This window comes from Micropterus dolomieu, linkage group LG20, assembly GCF_021292245.1.
Source record: "Micropterus dolomieu isolate WLL.071019.BEF.003 ecotype Adirondacks linkage group LG20, ASM2129224v1, whole genome shotgun sequence".
NCBI lineage: Eukaryota > Metazoa > Chordata > Actinopteri > Centrarchiformes > Centrarchidae > Micropterus > Micropterus dolomieu.
In genome coordinates this window covers 8,785,225-8,803,042 of record NC_060169.1, presented here as the reverse complement: position 1 = coordinate 8,803,042, position 17,818 = coordinate 8,785,225, and the positions used below count along the sequence as shown (strand labels likewise).

Genomic DNA, 17,818 nt, shown 5'->3' with positions numbered 1-17,818 from the left:
CCTGCCAATGAAGGGCTTTTTATTGGGCTGAGATTGAGTGCAGCCAAGCAGGGCCTGGCTAGGGCCTCGCAGCCCCCCCCCCCCCACCCCCCCCACCACTGCACAGACCACTCCACATGCCTGTTCTGGTCTGGTCCTGTCGCCCAGAAGGAGATTACTTGTCTCTGCTGCCCTTAATTGCCGACAGCAGCTGAAAAGAGCCAGAGAGAGAGACATTGTAGAGAGAGGAGAGGGAACAGTGTTGGCTTGTTGAACTGTTACTTGACAAGCTTGGATTCAAAGGTTTGTGTTTCTGCTATCAAACCCTGGCTCTGTATTAGTTGGTTTTATTAAGATAGATGTTGTTTTCATCAAATGTTGGAATGAATCATACAGTATACAGAACGAAGCTGATGTGTTGATGAAGGAAAGCTGATGAAAGACTCGTATGAAGTATGAACCTCAGTACACGTTGCCTTATTATAAGGATAAGGTAAGAGCAATAGGGCCACTGTGCCCTCTCCCTGCCCTCTGTGCCACTGTTATTTTATCATAGCCAAAGGCTTCCTTCCAGCAGCCTGTGCCCCATCGTCCCTTTTTACTTTTTCCAATGAATTTGTGAATTTCATATTATTACAGTTGGTTATTGTTGAATCCCCCCTGGCTGGATCCCAGCGAATTAAATAGTGAACAATTTATTGAATTGGCAGTCCCTGAAGAAGCTTGTGAAGCTTTATGAATGCTTCACCTCCTTATTTTCCTGTCTAGTATTTTGTGTGTGGTTATTCATTCAGCTGGGCTCTTGTAAAAATGTTTTCAATCCATATTTACAGCATGTTTTCTCCTTAACTCCCACTCATCTGATTAAGCACGTATTATTTAAGCATCGTTTTCTAGCCTGAAAATAAAAAGATGCTTCAATTTAAATAGTTTGTGCACATACTGGTTTTCCATCCTTTGGCTGATTAAACTGATTAACCACAAAATATTTTTACTGATATTTGGCTGAAAATCACCTACTGAATAATGGTTCATGTTAGAGACAACTTTTTAAAGGAATAGTTCCACATAGTAAGGACAATGAGATAAACGTGTTGTTTTTACACTTCAGTTTTTGTATGGAATAATCAAGCAACGCTATAACAAGCTTTAGAGGTGTTTGAGCTGGCTGTTTCCACCTGTTTTTCTTTATGCTAAGCTAAGCTAACTTAACTCCTCCTCTTAGATTTATCATGAGTTGGCACAGTGGCAACGTTGAAGTGTATTTGTATTTATTTTCTGATTTCCCAGTTTGGAAGCCAGCCATGAAGTAGAGGCATTTCTTTGTTAAACACAAGCCAATTGCCAGTGATGTTTATGAGCAAACAGAAGCTGCACAGTCCTTGTCTCACAATTGTCTGACTTCTAACTCTGAGTAAATTAGCCTGAGGCAACCAACCAGTGATACTCAATTCCCACTGAGGCATTTTAATGCACCTGTCAAAAGAACTAAACATACACCCTCAGATCTCTCCCATGTCAAACACACCGGCCCCCCTACCCAGAATGCCCTAGGGCTGTAACCCTGACCTTTCATGCAAAGAAACTAGTACACTAACGACTCAAATCACTCTTAACTGAATTAACTGTGATGTCATTGTCACCTATAGTGGTTTGACGTAATTCCACATAACAACTTTTTAATTCAATACTTGTGTTTCCCAACAAGCTCAGCCTAATTCCAATTTGTAAGCAGGTCCACTCTGACTACATTAGATCCTTCCTGATGAATATGGAGGACTTTAGCAAACCTCCTTGTCACACAACCACAATGTTTCGTGCCCTTTTGATTAACATGGAATGGAAACAATTAGGTGGGGGAGGTAGTGAGGCAAAGCAGCACATTCAACAGCTTTAAATGCTAATTAGCTAATGGAGGATGAAAGAGGAGGCAACTGGCGGGGTTTCACATGAATACACGCTAACCCAGGCTGCAGCTACGCTTGTTTTATCTGAATTTAGTGAGACCACCACCATTTTGTTTCCTCGAGTACCTCAGACAATACAGCCATCTTGTGCAACGTGAGATTTTTTGTAATGATCTCAAATGAGGCTGAACTCATCTTTTCCAGAAGTGCCTCATGTTGCTTTCTTCCTTCTGAATCATCTCTTATTCACACTTTTAATCACTATTTATGTTTCTCTTCTTAGTTTTGATGCATTTTCTTCTCTCATCACTTCTTATGTCATTATTCTTAGGTCAAAGAAATATTCTCATGGTATTTGAAGTTCTGTGTCATTTTTTTATGAGCTTTTTGTGCTTTTCCAGGGCCTGCAGGCTCCCCACTTATACACAGGCCCTTTTCAGACATAGAATACATAACATTGCTGGCTTAATCATGCTGTTCGTTGTGCATGGCTTTTTGTCATGCAGAGATACTGTAGTTGTATTTTACGTTAACCTTTCTTTCACATCAGTTTCACAATTTAACTTATTAGAGAGCGAATCCAGGTGCCTGTTTTGACATGCACAATCACCGAATGACAGGACTTTAAGTGGGGACTTTAATTTAATTTTAATGCTTTCATGCTGAAAAAAGAATGTTGCTATTCAACATTTGGCATGAATGAAATTTGAAAATGCTGGTATTATTACTACCGGTAATCATCTCTGCTCCCGTTGCACTCTGGGGAAAAACGTTTTATAGACTGATCTGATATGACAAGATATTAATCTCAACAACTTAAAATTGTCTTTTTCACTGTGTTTCGTAGTTTATTGAACACTTTATGTACATAAATGAGTAAAATAATCAATTTATTGGAACAAGACGCACATCTGTCTCTCTCTGTATGTTAATTTTGTGTTCTGCTGCAGCCTTCATGTTAATCTGGCGGCATTTAATTCTGACTAGTGCTGTGATGAAAGTGATACAGAAATGTTATAAGGTCCGGCCAAGTAAGATGGCTTTTGCTATTTTTATGTAAAAGTGACCAGTGATCACATTAACATAAAAGGCATACATGCTTAAAGCGGCTATAGGATGTGTTCGACAAACATTTGACCGTTTTACACCAGACTGTTAAGTTTAGTCCCTGGTCATTGCCTCTCGCACAGGACCCAGGTTGGTAACTGTAGTTCCAATTGAAACACTGGTAAACCATACAGTTATGTCCGATTTTGTATAAATCTAACAATGAATGACGCTGACTAACAGGTCTTTAAAAGTAATCACTGTGCACAATGCTAAATCACTCTGGATTAAGTGTCATTCTAAGTGTCTAACATGGACACAATTAGGCTGCTCACCTTAGTAAGCCATTTGAGAAACATTGTCTGGCCTTAACAGTTAACAGGATCGATCTTTACATTGTAGGTGGAAATTAATGTTCCCTCTGACTAGTTTAAAAAAGAAGGGATTCCTTCTTTTTACTCTGATCTGTGTTAAGTGCTACAGTGGGACGCTAGTTCCTCAGTTTTTATCAACTGAAAAGGGCTGTATGAATTTGGTTGGACACTGATTGTCTAAGGTAAATTCATTGTTGGTTTAGAGGTACCCTATGGAGTTTTTGATCACTATTAGTGCTATGGGGAAATTATTTTTTTCAGAGTGGCTCTCTATTATAGTTGTTCTCACATGTGCGAGAGGATGCACGAGCACGTGGCAGACGTGATGCACATTCCTGACAATGGTTTCACACGTCACTCAATGATTTATTGCAGAATGTAACCAGAAACTTTGTTTGCTTACAAGAAAACTCAACATGGCACCTTTTGATCTTTTCATGGTATTTGATGACATTAAGAAAAATATAGACCGCTGCCAGCCTCGATCCTATAACACAACATTTCTGGACTCAGCCTTCATCTTGTTTAATCCCTTCTAAATCACAGATAGTTTTGTTGAAGGGCTGTCAGGAATTTATAACTTGGAGACCGCACACTTGATGGGAAGACCTAAGTTAATTGGAATCACTCTGTTATTTTGAGGGAAGAATCAAGGGTCTCTTTTAGGGTCCCCACCAGTGTCTAACGACTTTGAGTGTTTACATATTTCATCACTCACCAGTGTATTACACTCAAGTCGTCATGGACTGTAATCTGAAATAAACATCTTTATCATCGCTCCCCAGTTTGTCACGGACCATACAGATGAGTTGCCGACTCTGTTGATTTCCCTTAAAAGCCCCAAATTTGTCACAACCTTCACTGCTCCTTTGAGGGAGATAGAGCGACTGTGAAAAGAGAGCGAGGAGAAGGGGGGTAAAGCATGCTGTCATGAAAAGAGCCGCTTCCTGGCTGGCTAGATGCAATCATGGACACTATCTGATAGCGCTGGAGGAAATTGGATGAGCTGAGAGCCGTTGGCTGCCAGTGATGGGAAAGATGACTCCTTTGTCACTGTGTCAGTCAATTCCCTACTCTCACCTGAGAGACCAATCAATAACACAGGGAGAGAGAGGGTTTCTCTTATCTTTATGCTCCTGTTTGCTGTGGGCTGCTGTCAATAATGTGCTGTAAAACACCCTCTTCTTCATAGGAATGTGATATGTCATGTTGTATGGTATGCATAAATATGTCATGGATGTGGTTAAATGTCAGATTTAGAAGAATGTTCTTGATGAATTATGATATGTTTGAAGTTACAGGACGTGTAATAGATGAGCGCATAAATATTGTACACATGGGCTCAACATTTGTATTTGTATGATTCAATTCTGTCTGTTTGATATTGTGCATACACACAATATTGCATCTGAATAAGTCTGGATAGCATGGATTTTGGTGCTGGTTGAAATTAATTCTGTCTCATTTTTACAGCTGGCAAGTGGTGCAACTGCTCTCATTAGCAACTGCATCGTTAGTTGTGAATTATAGCACATAAGAACCAAAGAGACTCTAACTATCAGTTGCTGTCAGGCGTGTAGTATTACATCAGGCATGGAGGACATCTCGCATGATGTAGGTGTATAAACAAGAACATTCACTGAATGATTCATAACCGTGATACCAGACATGAGCTTTAACATATTCTGTGCACAATATGGCCATGCTAGTTCTCTGTAAGATGATGCTAAACTGTTCTTTTCTTTGTTCGCCCTCCCTACTGCAGTTCCCTGATACCTGTGAGGAGTCGGCTTCCCCATTTGTCTTCATATGCACCAACCCCCAGGAGCTACTGGTGAAATTCCCCATGAAAGGGAAGCACAAGATATGTAAGTCCTACTTCTTTCATGAAAGTGGAAGTGGAGTGGATGAAATTAGCCTGAGCCGACTAAGGATTTTTTATGTCTTTATTTTTTATCAGCTTCCTCCTCTGCACTTGTATGCTCACATGCATACATAAATGGACATGTAAAAGAGTGATAATTCTAAGCGTGGGCTCTGATTACTATATTTTCATTAATATAACAACATTGCACACACAAACACACAAAGCGTTCTCTCACGTACACATAAACAGATCCTCTCTGAGAGCCATCTGTAAAGACAGGGTTTTGCTGTCAGGTTGCCTGGGGGACAAGCCAGGCCTGGATGTGCAATGTTGTTGCTGTATTGTGTGATTTATAATAGGAGTCAAACACATTTTCCCTCTGCTGCCATAGATGCTGCTGCAAAATGATGTACCTGCAAGCTCTTTTGTTAATATTTCAAAACCCTCTAATGAGTTTAGAGGACTGTTTATGCAGCTGTGCCTCTTTCAGACCTTTCCAGATCGATGAAGATGGCTTTTTGGGAGGCTCAAGGTAAAATGTAGCAGGACATTTGCCCTTTTTTTATTTAGTTTTTCGACTGAAATGGTTGCGATGACCTTGTCTCCATTTTTTTTTAAATAAGGGACCGTTGAAAAGCTTCAAAAGGTTTAGCACAGACCTGAACAGTCTCAAATAAAATGAAGTGCTTGTCAAATTGGATGTCAGCTGGTCTTAAAAAATGTGATGAATTTGATTACTGATATAGAAGTTTTCAGGACATTGCATTTAAAATATGAAAAATTAAGCTACTCATGTGCTCCTGTACTTTTATTTCATTTTCACTTATTAAAGGTGCGATTTATGGAGAAATCCAACATGACAAGTACCATGATACAGAGTGAACAACAAAACAGCAAGTAATGTAACTAACGTTAGCTAAGTTGTGGGTAAGCAAACTGTCGCTACAGTTGTTTCTGCAAAGCTAACACTTTTCACTTTTCTTTCACTTCCTTTTTGTCCAACTGCCTTTCCAGCTCTGGCTCTCACGTGTAATTTGATATACTTATTCTGAGCCAAACATACATACAAACCATCACTACCACCACAAATTTTCTGACACATCTTTAGTAATGCTGTCTGGAGACTGCTATCCTTATTTCAGTTAAACTAGCATTTAATATCTTGAGATTAACAACACAAAACCCCCACATAATGTAACAAATTGACATGTAAGAGCATTATATCCCAAATATGGACAAAGACACCAGTTGATAATTCTGAATATACTACACTGGATGTAGGACACCTGTAAAATATTTTTAATATTAGGGTCCCATCACATAAATCAGATCAAATAAAGTATTTCAGAATACCACAAATCTGCAAAATAATAGCAAAGTTATCAACCCATCTTTTAATAAAATAAATGTTACATACAGTTTGTTGATCTGTTGGATTAATTTGCATGTCTTCGTTCGATGCATATGTACAGTTTTGCATGTATTGCATGCTTTTGTCATGTAGCATTCATTGATTTCAATATGCTCCCTGCTGTACCTGTTAAGTCTGTTATCTGGATTGGTTATCCTGACATACTGGACCTACACACTCCAGCATGACTTATTCTTCTGTCACCAGCTAGCTTTTCACTATCTCACCATCTTGCTCCCTCGCCCCCCCACTTCCACCTCAATTCCCACTGCATCTCACGGGTCAAGGCATTGCCGCTCATCTTACTCAGGGGGGCTTAGCACAAGTATTTTTTGCTCTCCCAGCAGCTTACACTGACAAGATCCGCTTGTCACTGACATTGCCAACCATCTCATGCCTCATCAGAATGAGCAAGAAAAGTGTACAGTTTCCTGCTTTTCCATTCCTTTCGGCAGACTTAGTGCTTCATTACATAACAATGATGATTTCTGTTTTTTTTTTTTTTTCAGCGCCTTGGTAATATGTAAAATATGTATTGTGTGACTCATGAGACCGATTATTTCATCAAGCAAATTCTGTACTCATGTTGCGGAAAATGGGAGTGGGAGCCTTGATAAATATGCTGATAGCAAACGAACACAGGGCTTAAAGCAAGAAAGTTTTCTGTGCCTGAAATGTGTTCGTGGGTTACGACAAAGATGAAGGGTCGGGGGCAAGAGCGTAACTTGGTGTTGAAAAGTGGGGCTCAGATTAGGAGTGTGACATATACTTAGCTAATGACACATGAGGAATCACAATACTGACTTCACAAGAACAAGACGAGAAGATACTTGTACACTGTTTAGAAGAAATTTCAGTGTGGAAATACGTATATGATGATGATAATTTCATGCATTCTGGTGAAATCTTCTGCCACCCCATATAATAGGTGATAAATAAAAAAATAGGTGCTGGGCAATATGGCCAAAAATGTTATCAAGATAAATATTTCAATATTCGATATAGATAATTATCATTATAAATGTCAAATCATTATTTCTTTCAAGTTTAAAGGCTGATTTTGCTGAGCGAAAGTTGAAGAAACCAGACAGTTAATTGTGGTTTTAAACATTTTTTATGGTGAGAACAAACACTTGATGCCAAACAGTGGATCACTTCAAATATCTGAGGTAGAACATTCAAAACAAATATGATAAAATATTTTGGTAACACTTTCTATGAAGGTGACTTATGCATATATTTATAACACAAAATAATGCGTCCATAAGACATTATAACAATTGTTATAATCACTTACAAACATGCATTAGGCGCTATAGCAAATTTCATAATGTATTATGACCCTTTGATTTAATGTTTTATAACTAATAGTAACACCACATATCAATGTGCGGCAAGAATCTCCGACCATGTTCCATAACACATTATAACCACCGACTCTGCCTCGTTATGAATACACTTTAGTCACCATTTACAATTAGTGATATAAAATGGAATAATAGCTTATAGTAATGTTTAATGTTATATAGCATGTCTTTGTTTGCTTTAAGTAAAGTGTTAAAATATCTATCCCTGGATAATATATTACAGGTGGACATAATACCATATGAACTAATTATAAGACCTTATAACACGTAATTGTTTGCTTTAAGTAAAGTGACACACATTTTTACGCAGGAAAACAACTTTTATTTACGTTTCTTCACTTTATGAACAATCTATATGAATTTTGAAGATTTTGCAGTTTAGCACAAAAACACAACATAATTAACGTTACATCAAGGACACCCATTGTCAGGGTGGTGAAAGACCACTCAAGAGAAGACCTGTTGCCGACCAACATCATGTAAGAAGAGTCTCAGATGTTGTCACAGATGAATGGCGAGCCTATGGACAGGCCCTAACAGATGCAGTGGACAATTAAAGACAACCACTTCTTGCCGCACATTGACATAAACTGGTATTACTATTAGTTATAAAACATTAAATCAAAATGCGCCTAATGCATTTTTGTAAGTGATTATAACAACTGTTATGTTTTATGGACGCATTATATTGTGTTATAAATATATGCATTAGTCATTATAGCGATGACCTTCATAGAAAGTGTTACCAATATTTTTTCAACAATTATGCATGAGTAAAATTAAGTTTCTTTAACAAAATAAATATCTTATATAGATATATATGTATAGATAAATATGCTAATTTGTTTGTTATTCAACATTTGTTATTGTTGTATTGCCAAGCCCTACTGTCTCACATGTTGTCGTGTGTATCGGCTGTCACTAGGGCTAATGTTAGTGTATTCATTATAATTTCAGATAATAGTATACTATATAACTGACCACTAGTACAATATTAATTCCAGTTGACAAAACAGCAGTTTCATTTTTGTGGGTAGTTTTCATTTATTAAACCCTTATCTACATGGTGGTCAGTCTCTAATTAGTTAATGGGTCAATAATCATTCATGCAGAACAACAAGTTCAACATTTTGTTTTATATTAGCTTAACTACAGTTATCACAAAAAAAGCTACTACACATTGACCTTTTGAGTAACACCTCAATCGATCCAGTAGAAACTTCCATGCCCTAGTGTCCACAGCCTACAATAGCCAATGAGTGTCAACATAGTCAGGCAGTACCAGGCCGTCGTTTATACACCAAGCCACCAAGTGTGCTGAGGACTTGTGCTTCATACACACATTTCACGCAACAGTTTAAAAAAAAACAAATCAAGAATATTTTAGTCTTTATTATATTTAATAATAATAAATTGTCAAATATAAAATGTCCCGTGCCGGAATTCCAGCACAGCAAAGAACCTTTCCCCCTGCTAACAGCAACAAGCTTTAATATGACAAAATATCAACCTGTCAAGTATTAACCACTGAAGTTTAAGAAACTACAGAAATTCAAGTCTGTTTTGTCTGCACAGTCTGTCAGATGATAGCTGGGATTTTAGTCCTGGTTTGTATTGTTTGTTGTTTATTTACATCCCCATTAGCCACTACTCTTCCTGGGGTCAATTTTACAAATATACAGTGGGCTACATACAGTTCAAATACACATAACTGCTCTAATCCCCATACATTAATCAATCAATCAAGTTTACTTGTCACATGTACTCGTATAAGGTACAATCACGGTGAAATGTAAACCTGCCAGTTCCTTCAATTTGTGCACTTAAAGAGTTTAAATTAGTAATAAATATGTGTATGATTGGGGGAGGTGGGGCAGTCTTATGCAGTGACCTAATTTAGGATCCTAGTGGCCTGAGGATAGAATCTCTTCCTGAGCCTCTCAGTGTGTAAAACACTAAATTGATTCATAAATCTGTTGGTTTGCCAACTAGTGAGGAAAAATATATTGGTCTAATTGCTTTACTAGAGGTTTGTTTTTCTTCACTTGCCATTTTTTTTCTTCTGCATTTTGGGCTTGTAAATGTGCTACTGTTAATGTTTTATATGAATGGGGATTGTTTTGATTTGTGTCATTGGTAAGACAAATGAATAAGCTGAAAGCTGCATGATGCTGCTGTCTAGCATGTTGTTTCTCGTTTCGATCGGGAGCACTAGCAAAATGCTTTGCTTTATTGACAGTTTAGTAATAGCTGGAAGCTTGAAAGGTTGGAGAAGCACATCTGTATATGGATGAACTTTATTGGATTCATTTGGCAATTATCAAATAATGTGATGCCTCTCTCGCCAGCCAGTTTTACAGTTGGCTTTGTAGATAATATGCTTGGCTATGCTAGATGCAAACTCAGGTTGATCAGTCATTGCTCTGTGGAGGAGTCTGTGACATTTAAAATGGCTTACAGCCAAGACTCACTCCCTGTAATAAGGGATGTCCATTATGGTTTATGGTCACATCCTGTGAACATTTGTATCACTGTGTGTGTGCTTCTGTGTAAGCTGAAGGTCAGTCTGGGTGTTGAAAGCTATTTGGCTCACTGACATGAACCCACATCTCCTTTTTCCCTTGCTTATAGCTATCCTTCACCCCTCCCCGCAACCCCCCCACCCATGTTTTTAGTAGCCCGACCTCCTCTGTATGGCGTGGCTATGTACACACAGCTAGAAAAGTGAAACACAACTCATATACCACTATGTGTTAGAATGCGTCTAAATGACTGGACCCTGTCAAAAACGGTTTCATGACATCAGCTATAGATGTAAAAACACTAAATGATGTAAATTATAACCCTCATCTTAACAACTGATATTCCAAATTATGGAGAGGTTGGTCGTCTTTAGTCTGAGAAAAAATATGACACAGTGGACAATTCATTATCTGTAGAATGTAGAGATCCTTGACTGAACTGACAATTATGTTTAATTTTATGACTAGAATCTGGACAAATGTGAACAAGATCCTGTAGTCTGGTGGGAATCTAAGCTCAGTCTACTGTAATTGATTCAGTGTGTGATGGCGACTCTTTTGCATAGTCAGAAAGGTAGTTTGTTCCTGACATAAGCCAATCCTATTCCATCCCCTTTGTCATTTTAAACTGCATATAGCTAGAGATGTGTCTGTTCCTTGAACGCACAAAAGAAATCTACATTTCTATAGGCTAGACTTCTGAATTTATTTAGGCTTAATGTTGCTTCTTCTTCTTCCAAGTGTTTGAAGCCAGAACTTTGAATCACTGTCCAAATCAGCTTAAAAAGGTAGACATGCTGGGACTGTTGTATCTGAGTGAGGCAGAAGCTGCTACTTGCTGTTCTGTAGAACAAACCATTAGGTAACCTGAGAATTATGTTTGACCTTCCTATTACGATTGCTTCCAAGCATGAAAAGTGCATACCCAGACTAATGTTCCATGAGTGAATCAAATGGCTTTAAGCCTTGTTTAAAGAGTGCTGGACCAGCAAGAAAGAAAAACGTACTAAAGTACTTCTATGTTCAACTGACAAAAGCACCGAATTAGTCAAAGGACAGCAACAGTTCAGAGTCAGTCTATAGAGTACTGAAAAGGTGCTTGATAAACTCAAGTCATCTATTGCATTTTGTTTAATCTTGGCATAATTTGTCAGGCTTCAAAGTAGGTGATAATAAATGCATTTATCTTGTGCAGAGTTTAAAGATTCTGAGGTTTATCCAACGTAATACCAAGCAATACATTCAAATATGCGTAAATTAATCCCTGTAATCACATACAGTATTTCTCATAGAACATGCAGAAGGAAAGGAAGTAATTGTTTCCCAGTATAGAAACAAAACAGAATGTCCTTTAACAGCGTTCAAAGAAGAAAAGGTCATTCCCAGCTCTATACTGAATGTATAACCCATGTGATATTGCATATGCATTCCGTGAGTCTTTGTGAATATTGGCTTATCTTTTTCTATAAAGATTAGGCACATTGATGGCTCTCCAGCAGATACAAAAGAGCTCTCTTTTGCTGAGGTTTGATCCAACTACAGGGAAGAGAAGTCATTCATATAATTGCTAAGATGAGAAATTCAGCTCCAGCAGCTGGTCATGATGAGATCTTTTTTATCTCTAGTACCGTAAGTCATTGACATATATAATCTCAACATCACTGGGGACTGAATTCATTTTAAAGGACCTCAAGGTCGACAAAGTAGTTCTCCTGTCTTAAGCCTGGGGGACCATGCTTAAGACAGTTTTCTTCCATTTCTTCAGATTGTCTATTCTGATGTACAGCCAAATTCAGCTATGTTTTAATAGCCATTCAAACAGTTGTCAAGAGCAAACTGATTTGGAATAGTCCTCATTTTTTGCAATGTTTATAATGATGTTTTATTATCCAAAGATTTCTACTCAGCCAGTATCTTATTTTTGGAAACTGTAATACCATAGTTGCTGATTGTTGAACATGGATGGACATGTACTCTTGATATGTTAGATAGGTTTAGATTATCTAAAGAAATTTTAATTTCCTCACCATTACTGATGGACAGTGTTCTAACATCCACCATCTTCTTTGTTTCATTTCATTATCTGTTCAGTGGTGTAAACAATATAAAGAGGCTGTGGTTGATAAAGTTTCTAGACTCCAAATATTTTATTTTGTCCGACTGGCTGTCACCAGCAATAAGGAATTGCTTAAATGTGCACAATGTCAGTAGTATAAGTGTAAGTGTAAAGGTCAGAGAAAACAATGAGCTTGGTAATTATAGGACAATTGCACCAATTTACCACTGTCTAACTAGAGGAAATTGTTTAGCTGTTTTATTTGGAAGTAAACCGCTACAAAATTTAGCCTTCATTTCTCATGTCTTGTGAGCAGACAGTGCAATTCAGTCGGTCTTTATCATGTGTCATTACATGATGACATGTGCATGTTACACATTCTCAACCTCTTAAATGGCCATGGGTCCTTAAAGTTATAAAACTTAGGATTTCAGTCCTAGTTGATTTGGCAGCACTTGTGGTTACTGGTGGTAACAGCAAGTGCTGTTCAATACTATAACAAATACTCACTGAGCAGCTAATTTCTGAGAAATACAAAAGATGAGCCACTGGTGTATCAGTTTACAGTGCAGCCAAACAAACTCAATGTTGTTTTAATAAAGAAGTCTGTCAATATTTGGTCATTTTTTAAACATGCCATCAGCAACATTGATAAGATTTCCACACATAGCAATACACAGTGATAGTGTGTTACTTTGTTGAGGAGTTGGAGGGATGCAGCCTGTCATCTGCAGTTATTCGGCTTAATGCTTTACGACACTACGTCACAAGACTCTTCAGCAAGATAACTTTAGCTATAAGAAGAAGCTAGCTCGGTGTTCTCAATATGGATTTCATGGCAGAGACTGGGAGAAAACGTCAGAGGAAGTGAGAAAGAGAAAAAGACAGTGACCGAGCAAGTGTAAATTTCAGACTGGCTTTTACTCATTGGTTTGAGCTTAGAGTTGAAAGGATGAAAGACAGATGCCGAGCTGGCCGCCTTTCTGTTGTCACATTTGTTTGATGTTTGGCTGTGTTAGCAAAGTTGTCAACTTGCTAATTTTGTTTATAAGTAATGTAATCATAACAAATGCACCTGTACTGCTGTCCTTAGTTACGACAGCGGTGAATTACACTCTGTTAGGGGTGCCAAATTCCACAAAAATCTTAATCATACATAATGTTGCTTTAAATATATATTTTTGGGGCATCAGAAAATGTTTTGAGTTCCAGTGGTGAGAAAGAATGTTGTAAGAAGCTTTGGTAACAATGTAGTACATTACAGAGAAATACAAAACAGGAAATACACATTTTTCAAGGGGCCAAGCAAGCTGCCTGTAAACGGCAAGTTGTAATGATTCTGAATGTGTTGGAACAACCAGAAAGGAGACACACTGTACACACTATAACATCACACAAGTCTCATTGTTCAAAACACAGGAATAAAAAACTTCACAAGACCTAATACTTATCAAAACGATGGATGATGTATATCATAACTTGCTCCTTTCCCCAGTGCTGTAAGCTCCGGTAGGTAGAGCTAATAGGACCGCTAACTGAGCTAACTGAGCTAACTAGCTAATGGCACCTAGAGTTAGCAGCAGTGCGCTGGTAAGTGATATCTGTGCTATAAGAAAAAAGGTTGGTGTTGCAATAAGTTTGAGGTTTTAATTTGTTCGTTTTGTGACTACCCAACTAATGAAAAGTTTGTCAACTAAGAGGGCAGCCCTAATTATAACACATATAATACAACATCATCACATACTTATTCACTAGTGTATCCATGTGCCCTGTTTAAACAAACAGGCCACTGAAATCCAATTCCATACATATTAAGCACCATTATGGGAATTGCTTGAAGCTAAATAATCTATGTTTACTTATTCCTGTGTAACAGCCTGGTGCCAAGGGACTAGTGAGTATATATCACAAATAAATGATTCTCCTTTTTTGTTTGTTATGCATTCAGCATCCTATCCCTTGTACACATTGAACCTCCAGCTCTCTTTTCAATCTCATTTGCATTTTCCACACATACATTATTGAGCTGTAGCAATATTTATGGATTTTATATTCCACATATGGAAATAATACCATATATTCCCATTGAAAATATCGTAGTTGAATTTTGCTCTACTAACCATCAGCTGCACAGTTACCCTGTGATTACCTCTTTGTTTTATGTGTGAAATCACAGCACCATGGGATTGCAAATAGAGAAAGCCAATTACCTAACAAATGTCCACCTTCTCTCCTGAGGTGGTCGTAATTTTTTTTCTCCTCTATTTCTCCCCTGTTCTCTTCCTCTCGCATCCACTGCTGGGAGACAGAAAGAGGTTACAGCAACGGAAGTCCTTTTTTGGTTATTTATTCATGGATTTTCCATTTAATATTCATGCCCTTTTTCAGGACTATCTGGGTGCAGAGGAGAATTTTCTGCCTCGGAGGTGGCTGGGTCCAAAAATCAGGTTTCAGCTCCAATGAGCCCAGCGGATGAAGGGAAGAGAGAGAGAGAGGGAGAGATAGATAGTGAGGGAACAAGAGAGTGGGTTTCATGTGTTCTCTAGTAAATGAGAGGCAGGCCTTGAAGGTGACAGGCTGTGTTTATTACTGATCTGTCAGCCGGTTAATGGGGAGAGGAGAAGAGAAGAGAGAGGAGAGAGCTGAGCTGTTGAGCAGAGACCAGAGCACACAGGCATGAGAGCAGGAGGGAGCCCCAAGCAATAAACTTTGCCATACTAGATCTGCTTGTCCTTACAGATTCAGTGGCAACACTCCTGCATGCTGAATTGCATGCACTGCATCCACTGGTAACTAAATTAGGATCTGTAACATAGAGAGTACTTTGCTTTATTGTTGTGAAATTTGTATTTTTCAAAGAACAAACTTGAATGGAAAGGACGTACTGTGTTGTCTTGTGCCCAAATCATACTTTCTGCATCCATTGTGTCCATGTAAATTTTATCAACTGCCCAGAACCGTGTCTACATCCATTCTGAAATAAATCCGGTCCTTTAAATGTCAGAACAAAGACAGATTTGACGTGGAATGTCACGCACTTTAATCTCAACTAAAGCTCTTGTCCCAAACAACTTACACTTGGTTACTTTTCCATTATATATAGAAAGTGCTCAAAAAATGGCTATTAAGAGGGAATTAATTGTTACATTTGCCACAGAGGTTACAGTGTCATGAGGATATCTCAAAAGCATAACAGATTACAATATAATTTGGTGAAAGGGCAAGTGATTAGTTCTTGGTGCAGATAAGGATCCAAGTACGTATCTGGGACTTTGTTGAAGGATACACTAGATTGAGCTGGATAATAAAAATCTAACATAAATTCTGCATTCCACGATTATCATTGCGTATTTTGATGTAGATGTGGTTGCAGAGGCAGATTTTAAAAACATTCTATACATTATTAAAATATTTTTCTTTGGATGACGTAGCCTTGACAGAGATATACTTTTCCTCAGAGCTTTGTAGTATTTGATTGCACTTGAGCTCAGAGGTTTTATCAGCTGCCCGTGGTAATGAAACCTCTTGGTTTCCCGTCTCAGTAAAGGGTGAAAAGCCTGTGTAAAGAAATAGCTCTTTGTTGTAGCAATAGATTTGTCTCTCCTTATCTTAACTAAGCATTGCTGCCTTTATCGGTCACTATTACAAAACCCATAGCTATCAGCATTTGACGTGCCAGAGCTTTCTTAAATGGCACGTCTACTACATGAATGGTATTGTTATTTAATGTAATGTAATTATAATTTTTATCTGAAAAAAAAAAAGTAATCATTCAACGTATTCAATGTGTTACAGAGATTAAAATATTCTATAGGTGTATAAGAAACTTACTGTGTCCTTTCTTGAGATGTACTGTAGATGTTACAGTATTGTTGCACAACCCAGTTTTTCTTATGATGCCTGAGGGGATTATACTCCTGAGGTTAAAATTGATTTAGTCTTGAGAAGTACATTATGGATGAAAGTGTAGCACAGAGAGGAATGCCTGTTTCATGCACTCAGCACAGTGAATTTAAAAACACAAGCTTTATAACCAAATAATTTCCACAGTACAAGTGATCTTTTCTTTTTTTAACCAAGAGAGAAAAATAATATATAGATATAGTCATAGTTGTTTTCATGGGCTTTTTAAAGTAAAAAGCTACTCATTCCTCCTCAGTCCACCTTGAACCAGTGTTTGAACATTCAGCTGCTTATCTCCTTCCAAAGCAGCAAACGCGCTATAGTTTCTATTCACATTCTTTATTTATATGGATTGGTGTACATGAATTGAGACACAAAAGGTGCAATAACTTCTCTTATAGGCTTCTGTTAACCACAGTTCTTTTGCAAAAGAATGTCAGGGTTGTTGTTTATATTTGCTGTTTATTATCTCTCTTAACACAGATTACATATGTGCAAATAGAAGAATGTGATACAAAAACAGATTTCAACACATCTTGCCCTGTCTCTTTCTTGACTGGATCCTTATGTTGTGTGCCCACACTTTTCCATTTTCATTCCCAGATTTCCTTTGTTTTCTCTATTCTGTTCATCTTTTCTCTCCCTTCCTCTTTGTCTCTGTCCAAAGCCTGTCAGAGCAATCAATCTGGGTCAGCGCTGGGGAGGGTGCAGACAGATGTGCTTTGCAATGTGATCGATGTGCTTGATTAGTGAGAGATTACTCCTGTCTGTCTGTCTGTGTGGGTGTGTTCGACTGATTGGGAGAGGTCTGTTTGTTAGCATGAATGCAGTTAGCCTGCTGCCTTGATTTTGTTAATTTGTCGTTTTAGGAATTGAGGATCAATAGGTGGATTATTTGCACAGTTCAAGTAGCTGACAGAGGTGAGGATGTTAAACTGGACATGGCCAATGAATCATTTAAGGTGGTTCAAAAGTGTAAGTGGATGCTTTTCCACCCAACTGCAAAGTGCATTTTACGCCAAAGTCTGAAATGAAACAAAAAAGTCGAGTTCCCAGGAATACTTTATTTTTATCAGTACTGATATTTGACAGTTTAACAAAAACTGACTAATATTCTTTTCTTTCTTTTTTTTAACGTAAATTGCAAAAAAAAAAATCAGAATTTCCATCCGATGTAATTTAACCATGTCGGTTATTTCGCTTTTTTTTTTTATCCCCACTGTTCCCCACTGAATGTGTTCATGTACTTTCCCATTAAAAACATACTACCACATGTGTAGTCACATGACTCCGCCCAGTCCTGTCCTGCTCAGCTTCCAGACCAGAGTCTGAAGTACAGGGAGATGTTAGCAAGCACTAATCACCCTCACTTTTATCAATGGACA

At 38.0% G+C, this 17,818-nt stretch overlaps 2 protein-coding genes across 14 annotated transcripts in view; both read left to right on the top strand.

Annotated features, from left to right (window-relative positions):
• The window catches only part of neo1a (neogenin 1a), a 629,602-nt gene that overhangs the window by 108,282 nt on the left and 503,502 nt on the right, over positions 1-17,818 (top strand). The gene's annotated exons all lie outside the window — the stretch shown is intronic.
• The window catches only part of trip4 (thyroid hormone receptor interactor 4), a 76,631-nt gene that overhangs the window by 20,735 nt on the left and 38,078 nt on the right, over positions 1-17,818 (top strand). For all 3 annotated transcript variants that reach the window (XM_046033349.1, XM_046033347.1, XM_046033350.1), the window contains exon 12: positions 5,073-5,175. In XM_046033349.1, coding sequence (XP_045889305.1) covers positions 5,073-5,175 — 103 coding nt within the window. The remainder of the gene's footprint in view (positions 1-5,072; positions 5,176-17,818) is intronic.